Here is a 22,165-nt window from a genome sequence, read left to right on the forward strand (position 1 = left end):
TTTTATTCCTAAATCAGCATGTCAAAATGGTGCAACTTGTTGTATTTCTGTTTTTAGAGATAAGGCCAGATTACCACTTAGAATACTGTATTTCTTGAGGATCTCTCTGGTGTTTTTCTTTTCCTCTCTTTTCAGGTAGAGCAGGACTAAATACAATGGTGAGTAATTTGTGCCCTGCCTCTGAGCACTGTGCTTGGTCCACAGTAGATGAGCAGTAGATGTTTACTGAATGTATGCCTAAAGCCTTAAGAGGAGAGTTTCTCAAATACTCTTATAGTATATCTGGGATGCAGATTTAAACAAGAGGAAACTTTGATGGAAGCATGCCACCACCTCCCATGCCTTGAGGCAAAACAAATCTATAGAAATGAGAGCAGTGGACCTTGCTTCACATTTTCCTTCCCTTATAGTAAAGTTTGTCTCTCTCCCTGCTGGTTTGGATCAATACCTAACCCCATCTCAAGTTTGATCTCTATAGTGACCAAAGAAATATAACTGAAAAATTTGCTTTGATTTCTAATTCTAAACTCAAGCTTATAAGGACAAAAAAGGATTCACTTAGACATAGAAATTCAACTTATTGGTTTCCCTTTGATTTATCCCTAGATACACTGCAATGAAGGATTTGTGTATAGATGTTTAGGAAACAGAAAGGAGAATTCATACCCTTAATTTAAAATTTATTTTATAATGTTATATTTTAATGAAAAATACTTACATAAGAGACTGTGTAGAGTTAAATAGCCTTGTACTCAGAAATACCTGAACTTAATTCCAAGCTGAGCCACTTACTATATGATTTTTACCTTTTTAAATGTTACTTTCACTGCAGTAAACTGGAAATAATACCACCCATCAGATATAGTTGTTATAAGAATTAGATGTAAAATGTAGATGTGTAAGAATACATGTAAAATGATTAATGTGTAATTGATACTCATTAACAGATGGTTATCATTGTTATAATGCAACATAAGTCTGTGCTAGGGAAGTGTCTTATATTGTAAAAATATGCATCATCTATAAGCATTTAATAGTTTTAATTTATTTGACTATTTCAAAGGAATTTAAGTCATTTTATTCAATTATTGATTTTTTAACTGGCCAAGTCCTTAACTAAACTAAGCAATTAATTAATTTAATAGCAATATGATTGAATTTTCAAATATGCCCAAACTAGCAATATTAACCTACTAATGATTATTTAATTTCTGTCTAACTTCTGTACATTTATAACTGCTCTCGTACCAGAAGCACTTCTTGTGAGATGATAGGGGCTGCAGGAAACAGAAGACAAGTCTATATAAGAAAAACTTACTACAATTAGAAATGGCAGTTCTGTTACTCAAAGAGATTACTATCTAAATGGACATTTATGCTGAGTCTTATCTATAAGTAGGTGGACATTTATTCTTTGGGGTGTAAAGAAATTCAAAGATGTTTCCTTCACAGGGTGGTTTGTGTATATGAATCTGTGAGATTAGGGGGAGCTAGAACTGAAATATGCCTCAAGAAGAATTTCCTATGTAGTGATTTCTGACTTGGTCAGGTGTATGTGTATGTACAGTGGATGCTTGTATTAGTTTCCTGTTGCTGTTGTAACAAATTACTGCAAACAACTGTAAGCACAAACAATTGGGCTTATAATAGCACAAATCCATTATATTATAGTTCTGGAGATCCAAAATCCAAAATGAGTTTCGCTGGGTCAAAATCAAGGTGTTGGCTGGGGCCCCACTCCTCCTAAAAGCTCTATGAGGGAGGTTGCCTGTTTCCTTCCTTTCCTTTTCCAGCTTTTAGAATCTATTTACATTCCTAGACTCATGGGACCTTTCCTCCACTTTCAAAGCCAGTAGTTTAGATTCTGCAATGCATCTCTCTCTCGCTTTCTTTTCTTCCTCTCCCTCTTCTTCTCCCTCCCCCTCACCCTCTTCTTCTCTCCTTCTTTTTCTTCTTCTTCTTCTTCTTCCCTCTCTCTCTCCTTCTGTCATTACCACTCCTTTCTGATTCTGACTTTTCTGCCCCCCTTTCACTTATAAGAACCCTTGTGACTACATTTAACCCACCTGGACAATCCAGGATAATCTCCCCATCTCAAAATCCTTAACTTAATCACATCTGCAAAGTCCCTTTTGCCATGTAATGTAGCGTATTCACAAATTCTGTGAATAAGGATGTGCACATCTTTGGAGGACCAATGTTTTGTTTACCACATTGCTAAATCTTATTGTTTTCCTCTGTCAGGCAACTGGATGTATAGGATCTCTTCCAGTATCTGGTAAATTAGGAGAATAGTGGTTATGGAAGATTTAGTAAGGAGGCAAGAACTAATCCTTCTTATTACCCTGAGAGATGATCTGTTTTTGTTAGTGTATAAATCATGCTAATCAGACGAATGGATGGATTTTGGGGAAGGTGACAGTAGTACACACAACACAATGCATTTTTGGGGAGTGGGACCATAGGGAGGTTAGTTTAAAAGATGGAATCTGATTCACTGGGTTCGTATGCTGGAGGGACGGCACGGTATAGCTTTCGTGCCATCATGGCATACACTTCCACTCATTTTACTCTTTGCCCTTCCTCTCCATGTTTTTTTAAAAACTGTAAATGAATACAAGATTGTGCTATACACTTGCTCTTTTATTTTATTCTCCGCTTCTTCGCTTTATAATATTCAAATGAGGGTAAAATATATAAAACTCAAATTGATTACAAATTTGACTTGGCAGCAGCATTCTGAATGTTTAAAAGAGATGGATTTTATTATTAGCTGAGGGATATGCAAATATTATAAATTATAGAAAATTTATTCATGCTAACGGCTCTGAGTCCATGGTATGTCCATCGGTATGATATGCTGTACACAAATCCGAGCTGGCTTATAGATTATATATTTAGATTTGATAGAATTTAGTTCGTCATTCTCCCAATTTAGTTCTCAATCAATTTTCTGAGTTCAAAGCAGTTGACTTCTTTATGATGCATCCAGAATATAATAGCAAGGCTATTGATATGTCACCAAAAGTACGCTTGCCTCCTTGAAGCTGGCATCTATATTTGCATCAGCTTTGTGGGCTTCCATGTGACACCCCAGCTCATTTCTCTGCCTGGCTTTTAGTTTGGACTAAATAAAGGCTTCTTGAATTGATTTTAGAAAATTTCCAAAAAAAAAAATCATTAAATTCTCATTCTTCTGCTCGAGAGTTCAAATTACCATTGAACCTTACAATTTCTTTTGAGTCATACTTAAACATTGGATTACTTATCCAGGACTATTTGCTTATTGTATATATTTTATTGCAGAGGCAATGAGTCAGTTAACAACAACAAAAAAAGCATCTTTTTGTTGATTGAATTTTCCTTCATCTGTTTCCTTGGGCAAGTGATTGTTTGGGTTTGTCTTTTGGTTTTTGGACTCTTGTACTTCTTGAGATGTAGCATAGAATTATACTTAAGTCACAGAACCCGGAGCCAGACTGTCTAGCTTCCCTTCCAGCTCTGAAGCTCACCAGCCACATGATCTTGAGCAAGTTTTACAATCTTTTCTGTGTCTCTGTTTCCTTATCTGTAAAATGGAGATTAAAAATAAATATAGCCTCTACCTCATAGGGTGGTTGAGACCATTAAAAAGACTAACTAGTCTGACACATAGAAAGCACTTTTTACATGTTTGCTATTATTTTTTTACTTGTGAATCATTCTTTTAAGTCCTTTATCTGTCTTTTCAATAATGTTAGTTTTTTTTCAACCAATATTCTTTACAGAAAATTAACACTTCAACCTATTTATTATAATTGTCCCTTTTCCATCTTCTTTTTGCCTTATAAAATTTTTGAAAGATTTTTTCACTTTGAATTTTCATGCTTAGAAAGTCCAACTAAAATCATTTTATGAATTATGTCTCTCTAAGAATTTTTCATCATTTTAAAAAGCATTTAACTCTTTATCTAATACTCAGTGTGTAATATGCAGTGTGGTGAGGAACTCTGAATGTTTTCCTCAAAATCATTACCTACATTTCCCAACATGATTTGTTGGTAATTCTGCTGTTTCCTCCCATTTCTGCATTGTTCTCTCTTCCACATAGTCACATGACCAACTCCTTCGTGTTTCAGTGCAAATGTTCCACTTCTCAGGATGCCTTCCTGACACCTAGCTCACTGACACACCCAGGTGGATTAGGTTCTCCCCCGTAGGCTCCCATCTCACCTGGTGCAAAACCATAAACTCCTTGGGCTATAATTGCCTGTTTCTCTTGCCGACTAGACTGAAATCTCTGGAGTATAGTGAATGTGTCTTATGCTTATTGTAGATAATCAATATTTATTTAATAATAATGAGTAAGTATATTAAAATAAACCTTATTAATTATATAATTCAAATAATTTATTTTTGAAGTTTCATATGGCAAAGATGGAAGAAAGTTAATGTCATCCACAGCAATTATAGTCCCATAAAATTCTTCTCGTTACAGATGCTCTTTATATGTTTCTGTACTATGCTAGTCAGCATGTAGAGTCACATCATTGTTACAACTTCATAGTGGGACAGCATCTTCTATCTACAGAATAGTTCTCTATTTCATTTAACATATTTTGTCTTTAATGCTACTTTGCATGAAAGGAATATAGTCATGATAACTTTTCATCTATTTTTGCCTCACAATTTCTTGGCCAATATTTTCTTTTTAAATTTTGTGTCTTGCAGGTGGCATATGGTTGGATTTATTTGTCTTTGTCTTTTAGGGTGAAGTTTGACCTGTGTTTATTTACATTTGGTTTTTCACTATTACATTTGGTTTTCTTTGTTAAGGCTCTTTGTTTTCTTTTTTGGCTGACTTTTGTTAAATGGACTGTGTTTGGCTTTTTGTTGACTTCTCACATGAGTAACAACTTGAATTCACATAGAGTAGTCCTCAAAACTAAAATTTCAGGGCTTCCCTGGTGGCGCAGTGGTTGAGAATCAGCCTGCCGATGCAGGGGACACGGGTTCATGCCCCGGTCCGGGAAGATCCCACATACCGCGGAGCAGCTGGGCCCGTGAGCCATGGCCGCTGACCTGTGCATCCGGAGCCTGTGCTCCGCAACGGGAGAGGCCACAACAGTGAGAGAAGCCCGCGTACCACACACACACACACACAAAAAAAAAAAAAAACCTAAAATTTCAGTAACCAATAAACAGTTCTCTAACTGCTTTTAGTGTTCAGTGTTATAAAGAAGATACCTCAGGATTTCTGAATTTTGTTTCCTCATCACAGAAACTCTTCATGTGTCTGCATAATTGTCTAACTTTTCTTTTTCCTTGATTCTGAAATGTTTTACTAGGATTTGCCGATATATTGGTGTTTTAAAATTAAATTTATTCCTATATTATGGTAAATACTATCTATGCCCAAATTTTATCTTCAGCAAAAATTTCTTCTATTGTATTTCATTTGTTCTGCCCACTCTCCCTCCCTCCCATGAAATGCTGTTATCTTCTAGTTTGAATTTTGCTGTCTGTTCTCTATCTTTGTCATGTTCTTTCACATTGTTGTTAGTATGTTATTGGTTTTCTCTTCTGCAGCATATATTACTCTATTAACTGCCTTCAATGTGTATTTTAACTCTTCTAATAAACCTTCAATACCCTTAGTTCTCTTCTCACCTTTGATAACTTTCCTTTCTTCTGATTTCACCACAGCTAGGAAATCAGACACACCTCTGCTTACACCTGTACTGTAAATCAGACAGAGCAAATATCAGCTTCACAACTCAGATACTAGCAAGTGTTCTCTTAGTGAAGTAAAGAGGTCAAAGTATTTTTTACTTTATTCTATAGACTTATTTATTGATGACAGTAGCATCATTTTTTTCAATTATTTGCTTTTTAAAACTTTTTATATAAATTTTACTTTCCATTTACAGTTATTACAAAATATTGGCTATATTCCCCATATTGTACAATACATCCTTGAGTCTGTCTTACACCCAACTTGTTCTTCTGTGTTACCTTTCTCTTTAAAGTTCCCCTAAACTCATTTAACACTGCTTCCAATCTCAGTTGCATCCAAGTCTTCTGAAATAGCACATTGTGAGGTCAGGTGACCAGTGTTCCTATCTTCTCCCCCACACATCCCTAAGTCCCTAAGTAAGGGACTCTCTTATCAACCCTACAAATTTATATCAGTTGTCATCAGCATCAAGATAGGAACAGATAGGTGCACTGCCTTATAGTATACTAGTCAGGAAACATCACCTTGTTTTTCAGATGAGGAAATTGAAAAACACTGACTTAGGAGGTTAAGAAACAACATGGACACAGTTTGTTAGCTGAAGGTTGGTTTTCTTTTCCACAACCCTACCTGTGTAGGCAAAGTTACTGATGGGAAAAAGAGGAGAGAGAGTGAGAAAAAGAGAGCCAAAGAAAGAGAGAGATTAAAATGTAATGTTTTTTCTGTGATCAGAATAAAAAGCTACAAGGCAATGGAATCCAAATCTCTTAATACTCAGGCAACTGATTTCCTGACCATTAATCTTAGGCATTTCCCAGTAGGATGAAAATGATAAAAATCATTTGGAAATATTTCGAAAGTAAATACTCTCTGTACATTTTTGCAAAAATAAACTGCTGACTTTCTGTTAAGATTAATAAAAGAATGACATCTTTAATTAATAATGTACAAAATGAAATTTATATCTTATGTGGAAAAACTTCAGTGGTTCATGTTCAATTAAATTTATATAGTGACCATTTACAACAAAGTAAGAAGAGTACAGCTGAACATAAATGGAATTCATCTGTGCAAATAGATAATCCAGAGAGGAAAATAAAGATATATTTTCTTCAGCATGTGAAAGACTTTCAGTAGTTGGTGGGAATCTCTTTTTATCAGGATCAACTGGAGGAGTGTACCTTTGTGTGGATATGAGGTTTTGGAAGACAGCTGGATTTTAAAAACTAACTGACATTTATTGTGAACATATCAGTTTCTACAATCACAGTATTCATATGATACGTCTTATTCCTTTATATTGTTTTCCTTTCAATACTGTGTGAAATAAAATATAAAACATAAATATTAAAATTTTTAAAATATATTTACAAATTTTATTAAAATAAATGAAAAATTTAACTGAACAAGAAGTCCTTAAGGAAAAGCAAATTCTCAGGGAGTCAAAAAACAAATGATTTTTAATTTTTCCTGGGTCGCAGTAGTTGTTCTCAACTGCTATTGTGTACAGAAATCTTGGAGAAGCTAATAGAAAGAACAAACAATGCAATAAGCTGGTTCAATGTGGGGACTGGGTAAGAAGGTAGGGAGAACAGGGCAGGGAAGGAACAGCTTGGTGGTCTGTTACCTGGGGTTGCCTGGGACTTGGTTCATTGTAATTAAATCAAACCGATTCAAATAACAAAGTATACCAAAGACCACTAATCCTGTGAGTCCAAAAAACTACCAGCCCTAGTGGGAAGCAGCCGCATGGCACAGGGAAATCAGCTCAGTGGTTTGTGACCACCTAGAGGCATGGGATAGGGAGGGTGGGAGGGAGGGAGACACAAGAGGGAAGAGATATGGGAACATATGTATATGTATAACTGATTCACTTTGTTGTAAAGCAGAAACTAACACACCATTGTAAAGCAATTATACTCCAATAAAGATGTTAAAAACAAAAAACTACCAGCCCTAAGGTGAAAGGCAGGGGGTGTATGAATGAGTGATAAACATATTAAAACTCACACATACACACATACACACACACACATATACACACACACACACAAACACACACCATATTACTGGTTTGTCTCAGAAGGAGCCCTTGAAATGATTTTGTAATTACAATTCTTTAAGAGTGAACAGTAGTAAACCAACCAGCAGAGTGATAACAGCAAAGAACACTGGATAAAATAAGAAAAACTAGTTTTGGAACCAACTCTGGCACCTATATCTAAATAACCATCACATTAACCAGGGAGGGTCCTTAGGTTTCTTTCACATAAGGAAATATTTAGACATGTTTCCTTATGCCTAAAAGGAGTTGGTTAGACTAGATGAGACTGTATCATCTCTAAGACATTTCTGTTTCTAACAACTGTTATTCTGTGATCATGCAATCAGTCTTTTGCTCTGTTTGCAAGTATGTAATTCCTAATACCCTGTATTTTTGTCAGGTAGATGGCTTAAATGGGAAAATATAAGATGCTCTGGAACAACTGACAAAGCTTTTTTTAGTGGGACTATTATTTATTTCTTATGTTACACATACCTCTATGGAATAAAAGGAAAAAAATCCACAGTCTATAATTCTCATAGCATTCACATATTTTAGATTTATCTCCTTGAGGGTTGAAGGGTAGGGAGAGAAGCAAAGAGCAATTTTTAGACTTGCCAAAGATTTAGTCAAACCACCAAATCTGACACTTACTAATTGTGTGATCATGGGAAAGTTTTTTAACTACTCTTGACTCTCCATTTTCTTTATCTATAAATTTTAGAAAATAATAGATCTTACCTCATGAGGATGTTAGAGAAGTAAATGAGATGATGCTTTTACAGCGTTTAGCATAACTCCAACACATAATGCTTTAGGAAATGTTCATTAACATTATGTGTCTCTTAATAAATACCTATTGTTTATCAGAATAATTGCCGAGTAGGAGTGGGGACAATATTTTCTTTTGCTGTTTGCATAAGCATATGCTTCTGTGTAGGCATTTTGTAGCTTTGCTTGAAAGCTTGAAAAAAAGAGAGTGACCATGAAACATGGAAAATACCATGGAATGTTACAGTCTGTTTTCCGAGACCAGATGTTTTAAGTGCCTTCACTGTTCCTAAGATGATGCTATTTTCTTTTCAAAACCTGAAACGATGCTACATTTGTTTTCAGTGACTGCTGGCCCTCGTAAGCCTGCGAGTGGATTTGCAGAAGACAGTGCTGCGCAGAAAGAGGGTGTGTCAGACCTCCAGGAGGTGGTGTCCTTGAAGGAGCGGATGGCGAGGTACCAGGCAGCTGTTTCCAAGGGTGACTACCGCAGCTTCTCCGCCAACGTAAGCTGCTTCTAGTGCTTCTGCATTAGGCAGGCTGCTTGTCTGCCTTTCACATGCCTCCTTTACATTGCAATAAAAGAATACTACTGGACGGGCTTCCCTGGTGGCGCAGTGGTTGAGAGTCCGCCTGCCGATGCAGGGGAGACGGGTTTGTGCCCCGGTCCGGGAAGATTCCACGTGCCGCGGAGCGGCTGGGCCCGTGAGCCATGGCCACTGGGCCTGCACGTCCGGAGCCTATGCTCCGCAACGGGAGAGGCCACAACAGTGAGAGGCCCGCGTACCACCAAAAAAAAAAAAAAAAAAGAATACTACTGGACAATGGGATAAAGTAGAAAAACACAGAAATAGTGTGTATCAAATCCAGAGTATCTGAAATTAAGCTTCAGCTCTGACCCTTATTAGTTGTGTGAACTTGAGTTATTATCTTAACCCTTCTCTGAACTTCAGTTTCCTTAACTGAAAAATGGGAAAAAAAACATCTACTGCAGAGGGTCTCTGTGAAGAGTAAAAGATAATTTACGTGTAAGCCATAAGGCACTGTATAAATATGTTACTACTGCCACAATTATCATTTAACCTATAGCTATTCTCCTTGGGAAGGTTGGGAATTAATTTCAGATCTTAATAATGTGGGTCTGCATGCTGCCTTCCTTGGTCTCATGTATAGTTCGTTTAAATTCACTGGCAGTATAATTTCTTTTGCTTTTCTCGTTTCTCTGTATGCCCTAAATCCATTAGAAGTAGCTTAATCAACATAGAAATGAGGGAGATTAGCAATGTGGGGACTCTGCTAAACCAATTATGATTACAAGACACAGCAGGATTCAGTAAGACCACCACTTTTTAGAGCGAATGCATAATAAAGTCATATTCAAAAGAATTTGTTGGGTTCCATATTCTGTGGCCTTCAATCCACAGGATTTGATAAGTCATTTTATCAGTAGCAGCTTTATAGCTTAATGGAGTATAAGGATATTCTTTTATAATTATAACCTCCAAATTAGCAAAGTTGTTCATTTAACCAAAAGAGAAAGAGAGAGAGAGAATAGCCAAGAAGGCTGGTATTCTAAAATAGCTACTCTGAACATTTTTCTTTACAAATCATTCAGAGACAAGAATGACTGTGCCAAACTCATTAACAATGTTGCAATGCTAGATGACATTTAAGTTTTTACATAGTTATTGAAATACATTTCAGGCGCTCCATATATTTTGAATGAATGCACAGAAATGACGTAAGTAACTTCATCACTTCCAAAACAAATAGTATCCCTCTAGCGCCTCCTGCCAGTCTTCTTACATAGCACCCCCTGCTGGATCATTAAGGAACTTTACTACAAATTAGTATTCTAAATTGGAAACATGATTCTTGGTGAAACAAGCTGACTTTGAAAATACCTAGTTAAAGACTGGTTGTTTAGTAAGCAATCTTTTATCTAGGAAGACTTTTATCTTGCTAAGCACTAGGAGAATATACCATAAAACAAATTTGTATAAGGCATGATTCGTATTTATAGTGTACTAAAAAGAGAATATTTAGGGCTTCCCTGGTGGCGCAGTGGTTGAGAATCCGCCTGCGATGCAGAGGACACGGGTTCGTGCCCCGGTCCGGGAAGATCCCACATGCCGCGGAGCGGCTGGGCCCGTGAGCCATGGCCTCTGGGCCTGCGTGTCCGGAGCCTGTGCTCCGCAACGGGAGAGGCCACAACAGTGAGAGGCCCGTGTATCGCAAAAAAAAAAAAAAAAAAAGAGAGAATATTTAAATTGCACATAAGGCAACTAAATTATCTCACTCTTTAATATAAAAATTTTAAATTTTAATGCTATTCTGAAGAAATTTTAAATATAAGGAATTTAATAATCCTTCTCTTTCCTGCCCATTTACAGACAAAACAAATTGAGGGGCAGTGATTTATGGTAGATCATGCAATTAGACAGGGACAAAGCCAGACTAGATTCCAGTCTCTTGACTCTAGTACTCTTTTAACTATATTCAACTGCCTTCTCTTATATAAGAAAGCATCTTTGGTCCAAAAAAAGTGCCCTACTGTTTGGTTTGGCCCTAAGCTAATATTTTGAGAAAAATGAGCACACATATTGTCTCAGAGAAATCCTGATAAATATCTAAAGTAAAGCAAAATAACTGCCTTATTTGGTCAGTTGCATCAAATGTTTGTTCAATCAAAAAATCATGGAAACTGCTTATAACCAAATTTCTGTCTATACAAATAAACCAAATATTTTATGCACAAAACTTGGAAGTCACTGATTTGGCCCCAAACTGAATCCATTATATTTCAGTCACATTGAAGTAGTTTCTCTTTGTCCTAGATCAGGTTCTCTTTGTCCTAGACTCAGGCAGATGGCATTTTGTTGAACCTAAATGAAAGGCCTGCCTGTGAAAAGGCATCGTCCTCAGAAGCCCCCTAGAGGAGAAAGAAGTAACATTTGTTAGGCCACAAAATAACAAGTTCTGTAATGTGCAGTTTTATTTCCTTTATCTTTTTTAACACTTGCAAGAAATCTGTGAGAAATATATTGCTATTCCCAGTTTATAGGAAAGGAAACTGAGGTTCAGGAACTCTAGCCCAAGGTTTTAAGTGTCACAACTGGGATTAGACTTACTGTCTGTCCAACTCCCCAGATTGTTATTTCTATTATGTCCTACAAACCAAGAACAGTTCTTTGTAAAGGAAATTGCTGATTCTGTATGGAATATACTTACCTAGGTTTCAGTGTTATGTATTTAAATTAACTTATTATTAAAATCGCATTAGGTAGGTTCTGTATTAAGTATTTAAATTAACTCGTTAATAGAATAATTATTATTGGCATATCCATTAAATTCCAAATCTTGTTTCTGTGTCCAAGAATAAGAAACATAGAATAAGGATAAACATTTTTAAAAAGGTTCAACACAAAGCAATCTAAGTTATGTGGTCATTTACAATTACATGGATTAGTTGGGATGTTAGTACATGGTGGTAAACAAGGCAAAGTGATCTCAGTCTGAGCAAAGAAACATCACTCCAGCTTATGGCCATAGGCTTCTCCTTGAGTAAGTCCTGCCATCTTACATATGTAAATTTTCCAAGTTGAGCTGAACAAGAAGACCTCATCACCACCACTAACTAAACTATAGCTCAAAGGACTTTCTCCCTTAGGCCGGAGAGCAGCATCAGGAGGGCTGGGGTCATGGTTGTACTACTAGTAAAAATAATCAACTGTATGCATTTTTGCCTGTGTAACATGATCTGATTCCAAAGCACAGTGCTAAAGTAAATGAATGGATATATCTGTTTTTTAATTCATTTAGTAGATAAGAGGCAACCTGTTCCGTATAGGAACTGATATTTTTGTGTAAACACACACACTAGTGAAGTATCCACTCGTTAGCATAATTAATGAGGCTTACCAGATTAATTTGAACATCATTTGGACACTGTTTATAGTGGTTGGAAAAAGTAAGTTTCTTCTTAACAAAATCTGCCTTAATTTCTGTAATTTAATATTTATATATTATCTGCATATGATCAATTGAAGAAGACCATTTATGTAAATTAAATGGCAGAGGGGGTAAAAGAAATATTGTAGCCTTAATTCACCCTTCCCTTTCTTTATCTTAAATTTCAAAAGAGATGCCATAATTTCTAATGACTTTAACATGTATCAAGTGACAGTAATTGACCAGGATTTACACTTGAAGTTTGTTGCAGAATTTGATAGAATGTATCCCTTCTTTCCATAGAGTCAACGTGCATATTCTTAAATATTTGGCAGTCCCTGTAACTAGGGAAAGGTTATGAACCTGATAAAGCAACCACTTGAGTATTTGCTAGTAATTCAGATAATCCTGAATATTAATTTCACCTCCAGTATTTTGGAGTATGGAAAACCCCAATTTAGTAGCTGTATTTTTAGTATTTGTTTGAGGAACTACATATTTGGGTAAAGATTTCAGGATCCCAAGAGTCCACAGTCCAAGGTATGGGAACCTCAGCTCACAGACATTCAGTTACTCTCAGGTCTCAAGGCTTCCAGGGTTATGTCAGGACTAGGCCAGACCTCAGGAGACCTCCTGTGCATGAAATGTCTCTGAGTCTCCTCCCAGTTTCAGGTGGACCTGGATGTATCTTAGAGGAAAGTGGGTTGGCCTGGGGCCTGTTTGCTTGACAGTTGTCATCCCATCTGGGCTTGAGTGCCCGCTAGGCTGGTGAATGTGCTGAATCATCAAAACCAAAGCCTTGGAATTACTGCACTTCCCACAGGGGCATGATATCTGACAAGACTCCTCAAATTTATTCAGGTTATTCTAAATGACACCTACTGGAATAAGCTTTCTCATCTGTAAAATGCCAATGATAGACTTGAATCCTTCTAAACTTAGACATCCCCACCATAAAAGACCGTACCTCACAAAACATGGAGAAGCATCAAGTGACAAAATATATGTAAATACATAGAAAATCACTCAGCACTATGTATTAAGTAGTTGTTATTTTTACTAATATTAATATTTTTGTATATTAAGAAAAATATGCTCTCCAAAATAGCTTCAAAGCTATTTTGTTCATCCTTAATGATTTAAATACATTTTGGAATAAGTCAAATGTTTTTTAATATTCTTAATCATGTGTTACCTTTATAGACATTTGGAATTTTAATGACAATTTTATTATGGATTAAAATTGAATCCATTATTCTAATTTCTGCTCTGTGTATTACGAGAGAAATCCATTCTAACAGATCTAATCTCCAGACATCAAAATCTATCTGAGATAAGGAAAATTAACTCAATATTTTAAAGATCCTTCTGACTTTATATCAAAAGACTGATACAGGAAAAAACAACGTGGAGAAATTATTTTTATTAAGGTTTTCTGTAATAAGATCATCCTGAAATAATTGTGTATGTTAATATCTTTTTAACATACCACTCAATAATTATCAACCATTTTTTAAAAAATAGCTTGAGAATCCCATCCTGAGAAGATATCAAGCTGAAATTTCCTTTTTATTTCCTTTTTGTTGTCTTAGATGCTGGAAGAATCAGAAGTGTGCACAGTGCCTGGTGGTTTGGCCAGAGTGAAGAAACAATTTGAGAAGGACAAAATTGCTTCTTCCTGTAATACCTTTACTCAGTACCAATACCAGCACCAGGACAGATCTGAGCAGGTAGTACTACTGTTGGTAAAGGATAAATCATATCTGGTTGAAATGCTTTCATTTCAGTGCTAATATAAAACACACATCCCTGCCCTCTTTGATGTTATATTTATTTTTATTACTCATTAACAAGAATTGTAATTTTAAAATGTTTTAGAAAATCACCTTTAAAGCATATCAATGTATTGATTTATTTACTTGGAGCATTTTGCCATGTTTCTAGGGAATCATACTGGAATATTTTTTCTCTTGGCTTCTAATATCTCAAACAAAAATAAAAATTAAATAGCCTAGGTTAGTCAATAGGTAAATAGAAATGTTGAGAACAATATTTACATTGAGTCTCTGCCTTTAGGTTATAATTCATGATAATCTATCTGTTATTTGTTTGCATAGATTAAATTTGAAGCATTATTCAGCTGCTTATTGTGATGAGTTTTCTGCTTTCTCTAAAAATCACCAAAAATTGAGTAGTGGAAACCAGATGTTATATAAAACTGCATTATACAACTTCTAAATGCTATCTTATATAAAAGATTCTTCCCCATTTCATTACTCCATTGTCATATATTACCAAATATTGTCATGGGTTATGATTTTTGAATATGAAAATCTAAGTAATAAAACTCATTAGAGTGAGCCTGGCACTTTGGAAAATAGTAATTGCACTGTAAACAGCTGGACTTAGGCCCAGGTTTTCCAGGAGGAAGAAAGATACTGGGGTATTTCTGAAATGTTGTAGTCAGAGTTAAACGTGGGGTTTGTTTTTGTTTTTTGGTTTTGTTTGTTTGTTTGTTTGCTTGTTTTATCAGAAAACTCCCTAGGGTATTTAGAGTTGCCTAAGTTGTGACTATTAAGGCTGTTGGGTTTGTAAGGTGGTGTCAGGGGCAGAATATCAGATAGATTGATTAAAAGGCTGGTATGTGGAATAGTATTTGTTTTCTTTTTCTGGCTTTGTTTGAAAAGTAAACAAGAAAAAGAAATGTGCAATGTAAGTTGCTCACGATAAGTTTATGGTAAGATTTCTTTTAATTTTGCCTAAAGGAAATGTAATGTAAATATATTAAGATTGGATATACTTGTGACCTAATGTATAGCTCTTGCAACATAGGATTCTAAGTGAATCAAGCATATGTGTTTACTTGAAACTGATCAACCAGATGCTATATAGTCATCATTAATAATTTAAATAAATCCTATGTAGAAGTATAGGTAAAGTATTTCCATATCCTTTATTTTGCAGGGAAGCAGTGTGATAGTGTAAGGGCTTTGGGACTTGTAGATCTGAGTTCACACACCACCTCTGACATTTATCAGCTGAGTCCCATAGACCCAGGGCCATCTTCATTGTGGGCAGTTGAACAGGGCTCCATACTTAGAGGGGCCCTGCACTTAGTTTCATGCTCTGCTGTCATCTTGAAATTCTTAATGATTTTTGAATAAGGGACCCTATATTTTCATTTTGCACAGGGTGTGGCAAATTATTTAGCCAGTACTACATAGTCCAAATTCATACCCCCTCAAGTCTCAGTTTCTGTTGAGTTATGATGGAGAAACTGATGAGTGTTTTGTCTATCTCAAGAGGTGATTGTGGAGGTCAAAGATGACAAAGAGCAGTTTCCATGAAAACATTTCATCATCTGTGAAACTTGGTATCAATTAGGATGCTTTATATTGCAAAAAACCAAAAACTCAACCACAAGAGTCTTAAACCTAAAGGAACATTACAGATTCATAAAAATGCAGTCTTGTGGAAGGGAGGTTTGATGTAAGTTCTGGGGCCGTACTAGAGCAACTGGCTTGTACCAACTCTTTGATTATTAAATTTTCAGGAATTTTGCAAACCAGATAATATCGTGTTAATAGCTTGAAATCAGCCATGTTGAGAATATTTATACCAAGGGAATTGGCAAATGCAAAAAATCAGGGATGTCCCTTCCCTTCCCTTCCCTTCTTCCTTCCTTCCCTCTTTCCTTCTTTTCTTTGAGAACCATTGTGAAGCATATATTACCTTACCATTGATGTAATTAAGGACTCACAGTATGTCTCTAGCATAGTAGCTAAGAGCACTGGGATGCAGCATGATCACCTGGGTCCAAGTCCCTGCTCCTTTATTTATTTATTTAATAAATTTATTTTATGTATTTATTTTTGGTTGCATTGGGTCTTCGTTGCTGCAGCAGGCTTTCTCTAGTTGCAGCGAGCAGGGGCTACTCTTCGTTGTGGTGTGCAGGCTTCTCATTCTCTTGTTGCGGAGCACAGGCTCTAGGTGCGCAGGCTTCAGTAGTTGTGGCACGCGGGCTCAGTAGTTGTGGCTTGCGGGCTCTAGAGCACAGGCTCAGCAGTTGTGGCGCACAGGCTTAGCTGCTCCCCAGCATGTGGGATCTTCCCAGACCAGGGCTCGATCCCGTGTCCCCTGCATTGGCAGGCAGATTCTTAACCACTGTGCCACCAGGGAAGCCCTCCTTCATTTATTAGCTGAATGACATTAGGCAAGTTTCTTAACTTCTCTGTGTCTCAATGTCCTCAATTATAAAGTCAAGATTATAATAGTACCCACCTCATATGTTTGTTAAGAGGATTAAGTAAGCTGTTTTTGTAAAGTGCTTAAGACTGTGTCTGACCCTTTATAAGCACTTCACAAGTGTTTGTTTAAAAAACTGAGTATCTCCTTGATCATATTTCTTCTTTTTTACCTGTCAGCCTCACTTCCTCTGAGCTGGCCCCATTCTCTCCCAGATTTTCCCCAGAAAGGAGTAAAAATGATGCAGAGGAAGAGTGAGAATCCTTTTCCCAGAAGTCCCAGGGAAAAAAACCTTACAGCATCTAATTGGCTCTAAGTGGAATACACATGCTCCCCCTAGAACTAAATTGCTGTAGCTAGAGGATGCTGATTGGCTGAGGCCTCTGTACCAGTTTACCTACGTGGAAGATCTCAGCATACCCTTATGAACAAAGAATAAATGAATGCGGGATAAAAACAAAAACAACCAAACCAGCAAATATATATATATATCCACTATAAGCTCCTTGCAAATATAGTTTATTATTATAAGCTGTAGTTCCTTCTCTGTGACCATGACATACTAAAGTGTGTGAGAGTAATAAAAAAACATGTGCTAAAACTCTGAATATCTGCATGACTCTGGGCCTGTAGTGACCTCTCTGAACTTCAGTTTCATTATCTATGTTTAGATACACTAATAATACCCCATAATTCCATGAGGAATAACTAAATCTAAGTCACAGTGCAATACAATATAAATAAAATATAAAGGGAATATATGGAAGGATAAATTAGTAAATACCATTTATTGAACTGTATGCAGAAGTCTGTAGGAAAATGACAGAAAAAAGTCATCTGTATCTTAGAAAATCAAATGACTAACTTATAATCCTTAATGGAAATTTGATATACATATCAGATTTGATTATAGAGATGAAAACATAGAAAAATCATGTCTTAGATATTCACTTAAACTCTTAAAGCTATCTGAATGCATTCTAAAAATCACTTCTTTTATCAGCAGGGATTGAGAACAAAACATTTACTGGTAGACAGATAGTTAATTCTGTCTTACCCAAGTTATTGTCGGCTCTGAGGGTGTTTTCAGGCTCTTTATTGAAAGTACTTGAGATTTAGCTCTCTGCTAAGTCTGCCACTGGTCAGAAAAATATTTATTTTGCTGACATATAAAAATTAATATTAGCTTGGAAATCAAGTTTAATTAGAGTTAAAAGAAAGAACATTTGTTTTGGATTTCTGACAATATTTAATATCACAATTAGTAATAATTTCATAAGGTGTAAGAGTTCAGTCCAATCTGACTCTTTCCTTCCTAATGTATTGAAGTGAGCTAATTCAGGGTAATTAGCTATTTGGAAACAGTTTGTCTGGGAGATCAGCAAAGGGACTAAGCAAGTTTTGAAAATTAAGCTGAGGTTAAAGGTCCCTCTGTTTTTTGATTGATTATTTCATACCTATTGAAAAGGAGGTTCTGAAATACGGGGGAAAAAAGGAGGTACAAGATATAGGAACATTCATTTATGCCAGACATTTTAAACCTAGAATGATGTCCTATTTATGTGTTCTAGACTTATGCTTTATGGTTCTACCTGTTTAACAGTTACCAGCATCACTGCTAGCCTGTGGAGTATCCTTATGTAAATTAGAAAAAGGAGCTACTCTCAACAGTCAGGGCCCCTGGGTGAAGGATGTTTGGGGTAAGGGTTCAGCTTCTTAGAAGAATGTGTTGGGGAAAATTTTATTAGGTGTCTCTGGTAGTTAGTACTACCCTTTTTTTTTTTTTTTTCGGTACGTGGGCCTCTCACTATTGTGGCCCCTCCCGCTGCGGAGCACAGGCTCGGGACGCACAGGCTCAGCGGCCGTGGCTCACGGGCCCAGCCGCTCCGCGGCATGTGGGATCCTCCCGGACCGGGGCACGAACCCCTGTCCCCTGCATCGGCAGGCGGACTCTCAACCACTGCGCCACCAGGGAAGCCCAGTACTACCCATTTTTAATATCACCCATTTAGATTCTGTTTTTCCAAACAGCCATTACTGATTCCTGTAGATATGAATAAAATCCAACTCTCCTTAAGGGATTATGAGCCATTCGGCATGTGTCCTGTTGACATTTAGGTTAGAAATATCACATTAGCATTGTTTCCGACGTTGTCTTAGGATTGATTTCTCAGAGTTCTATGCCAGTGAAAATCAGTAGGTTCTTAATGCTAGAATGGAAAGGACCATTTAAGAGGAATATTTTTAATCCACTCAGTACAGCAGGCTCCATTTGGGAAAAACAAACAAATAAAAAATAACCCATCCCCTCATCCTTAAAAGGGTGCTTGAAGTATGCTGGAGCAGCTGTTGTTGGTATGAAATGGCCATTGTCTCTTTTCAGAGTTGATTTGCACTCACCCTTTCCATGGTTTCTGGGTTGTTGGTTTTTTTGTTTTTTGTTTTTTTTTTTGAAGATTTTCTTCCTCTTTCTTCTTTTTTAACAGCTTTATTGAGATAATTTGCATACCATAGAACTCACCCATTTTAAGTGTACAATTCAATGTCTGTTTAATATATTCGCAAAGTTGTACAGTGTCACCACACTCTAATTTTAGAACATTTCCATTCCTCCCAAAAACAAACCTTGGACCCATTAGCAGTCTTAAGACGTTCCTTCTTTGTGCCATAGTCTCATATTAAGGGTTTGATTTTCATCCTCTCATGCTTATTTCCTCTTCATTTTCTTTCCCTTTCATTTACACAGTACTGAGTAGCTCCTTGCGTATTAATTGTGAAGTCCTAGAAGCCTCTTCTTTTCTGGAGTTGTTTTTTTGTTTGTTTGTTTGTTTTTTCATTTTAAGTGGCTTAAGTAGGGAAGAGCCGATGGGGCTCCAAAAGTCTGGTAAGTAATCAGTGCGATATAGCACTTAGGTAATTGCTTTCATGTGAAAATGGCTGCACTGAATCTATGTCAAGAGTCTAAAGTATTCCTGACCTTCACTCCCTGCCGCCAAGTCTGATGTGGACCAGTAGGGAGCTGCAAGACAGTGTGTATCTTTCCACATACATCTGCTGTTGCAAAAATCCTCATGTAAACATTAGCACTCTGTAGGATTATGTGGATTTGGAACAACCTCTGGACAATTTTAGGGTGATAGAAAATATTCTTGACAGGTTGTGACAGATATAATCTGACATCTGTGTGTTTTAGACTCTTTAAAGGTGACCCATAATTATTTTCTAGCAAACTAAACATATTTTTATCAGCTTAATGTCCACATTGCAAAGCATTTCTCATGTAAATGTTTCAAACCTACCTTTGGCTTTCTGCCACATGCACGATTTTTCAAGGGCCTAGATTACTATTAACAACCCCAATCTAACCTAGATCTCTATCAGCACACAAGGTTGTGACCAAAAGTGTCTTGAAAAGTTTTTTAGTTGTGTGCACGTTTTTTAAATGACTATTATAACTAAAGTAACCCTACTCAAAATGAGGCAGTTTAGACTAATGGTTAGGCATATTGGCTCCAGAGTCAGACAGCCCAGGTTAGAATTCCCTGAGTTAACCTGTGAAATGAGGATGAAGTAACAGGTGTGTTAAGAATAAAATGAGTCAGTTCATGTAAAATTCTTACTAGAATGCCTGGCAGATATTAAATGTTCAGTGAACACCAGCTATTTTCATTAGTAGTGTTGCCACTAAAGCATAATCCAGTGGTAATTATTCTCAAAGTAGAATGCGATTCATAAACATTTTACATATAGGTAAGATGACAAAGAAGGATGGCATTGTTCTGTGCCTCACACCTTAACTTTTTTTTCAGTTTTTTAGCCTGGGGAGACAGAATCATTTCCTAGAAGTTCATTAGGTAATTAAAGATTCGTTTAAAATTTACATCCCTGTACATGCTTTGCAACTGGTGACCTCCTGCTATCCAGTCTCCATCTGTCTCCTCTCTTCCTACCCGTGTCCACCTTCCTATAGCTCTGTAGGTCTTGGTGAAATCCCACATTTTTTCCTACAGAAGTTGAATGGAAAAGAATTTATATTTGGTAAAAAAATTTCCTTGCTCAAGATGCGAAGCCAATTAACTGCATTTAGTACTGCTTTTCCCAACTATGAGGAAAACAAAAGCAAAAACACAAACTAAACTCTGTGAAAATGTGTATTTCTCAGGATGAAAGCCTTTTTCTACCAGCCCCAACAAACCATTAAGTCTTCTCCTGCTTCCATAAAGCCCATATGTGCCTGGTTTGTCTAGAAATGGGGCTTCCAGTACTTATGGAGCGCCTATTATGTGCTTCTACCCCAGGCCTCCCTAGGTTGGGGTACAGGAATGTAGTAGGAGTGGGTTTCAATAAGTCCTCTGTCTTCTGGTTTCTACATCACTCTGGACCAGAAGCAAGACCTCTTCAGAGCTCCTGACATGTCTCCTCCTACCTTTTCTCTGACTGGATAAGGATTTAGAATTGATATGAAATCTCAGTGGGAGCTCTTGTCATCTAAGTCTCCTAGGCTCTCAGTAAGGTGGTCATGCACTGGAACTCCTCGGGCAGCCCAGCTAATTCTGGTTTAATTGTCCTGGCATGTGGTCAGGGATCAGGGAATTTTATAGCCCTCCAGGGGATTCTAATGTGCAGCAATGAGCATAGCAGTTCAAGCTTGAGCCAGGATTTATCCCAGAGATGACCACTCCCCTCTTAGTTTCTCATCTGAGGCTTCTCCACTGCCCAACTCATTCTTCACTCTGATACCAAGGCCCTTCTATTTCTATTGAGATTTCTCTTGAGATGCCTACTGCAAAGAATAGAACAGGGGCTGCTGAGAATAGAGAAATCAAGGGCTTAAAAAAATCATGGTGAATATAATAAATGCCAATCAGCCAAAGGACCAATTTACTGGTATCTCCAAGCCCAGTTAACTCCCGTGTTAGTGACAGACTGTATTAAAATAGTGGGGTTCTTTTTTTGCATATATACAAAGATATATTCAAATATCTTTTTAAAACTAGATAATGGAGTGATATAAGTGAACTAAAGAAATATCTATTTCTAGAATAAAAATAAACTAAAAATAATGAATTCATTAGCTTAAGCTACACTGATATGCCAATAATTAATTAAAACTGAGATTTAGGGCTTCCCTGGTGGCGCAGTGGTTGAGAGTCCGCCTGCCGATGCAGGGGATGCAGGTTCGTGCCCCAGTCCGAGAGGATCCCACATCCGCGGAGCGGCTGGGCCCGTGAGCCATGGCCCCTGAGCCTGCGTGTCCGGAGCCTGTGCTCCGCAACGGGAGAGCCCACAACAGTGAGAGGCCCACGTACCGCAAAAAAAAAAAAACAAAAAACCCAAAAAAAACCTGAGATTTAACTCATTAATATTACCATCTTTCATTTAAAAACTTTAATTTCATAGGATTATACAATCTGGATACCTAATGTCTCTTGAGTTTG

At 36.9% G+C, this 22,165-nt stretch overlaps 1 protein-coding gene across 3 annotated transcripts in view; it reads left to right on the forward strand.

The window, feature by feature from the left end:
* Nucleotides 1-22,165, forward strand: part of XIRP2 (xin actin binding repeat containing 2) — a 70,791-nt gene that overhangs the window by 14,178 nt on the left and 34,448 nt on the right. For 2 of the 3 annotated variants that reach the window (XM_059053941.2, XM_067026235.1), the window contains exons 2-3: nt 8,877-9,037; nt 14,075-14,212. In XM_059053941.2, the coding sequence (XP_058909924.1) occupies nt 8,981-9,037; nt 14,075-14,212 (195 nt within the window). In that variant the 5' untranslated portion in view covers nt 8,877-8,980. Of the gene's footprint in view, nt 1-135; nt 159-8,876; nt 9,038-14,074; nt 14,213-22,165 lie in introns of all 3 variants that reach the window. The other variant, XM_067026234.1, reaches the window with a different exon arrangement.

This window comes from Kogia breviceps, chromosome 2 (assembly GCF_026419965.1).
Source record: "Kogia breviceps isolate mKogBre1 chromosome 2, mKogBre1 haplotype 1, whole genome shotgun sequence".
NCBI lineage: Eukaryota > Metazoa > Chordata > Mammalia > Artiodactyla > Physeteridae > Kogia > Kogia breviceps.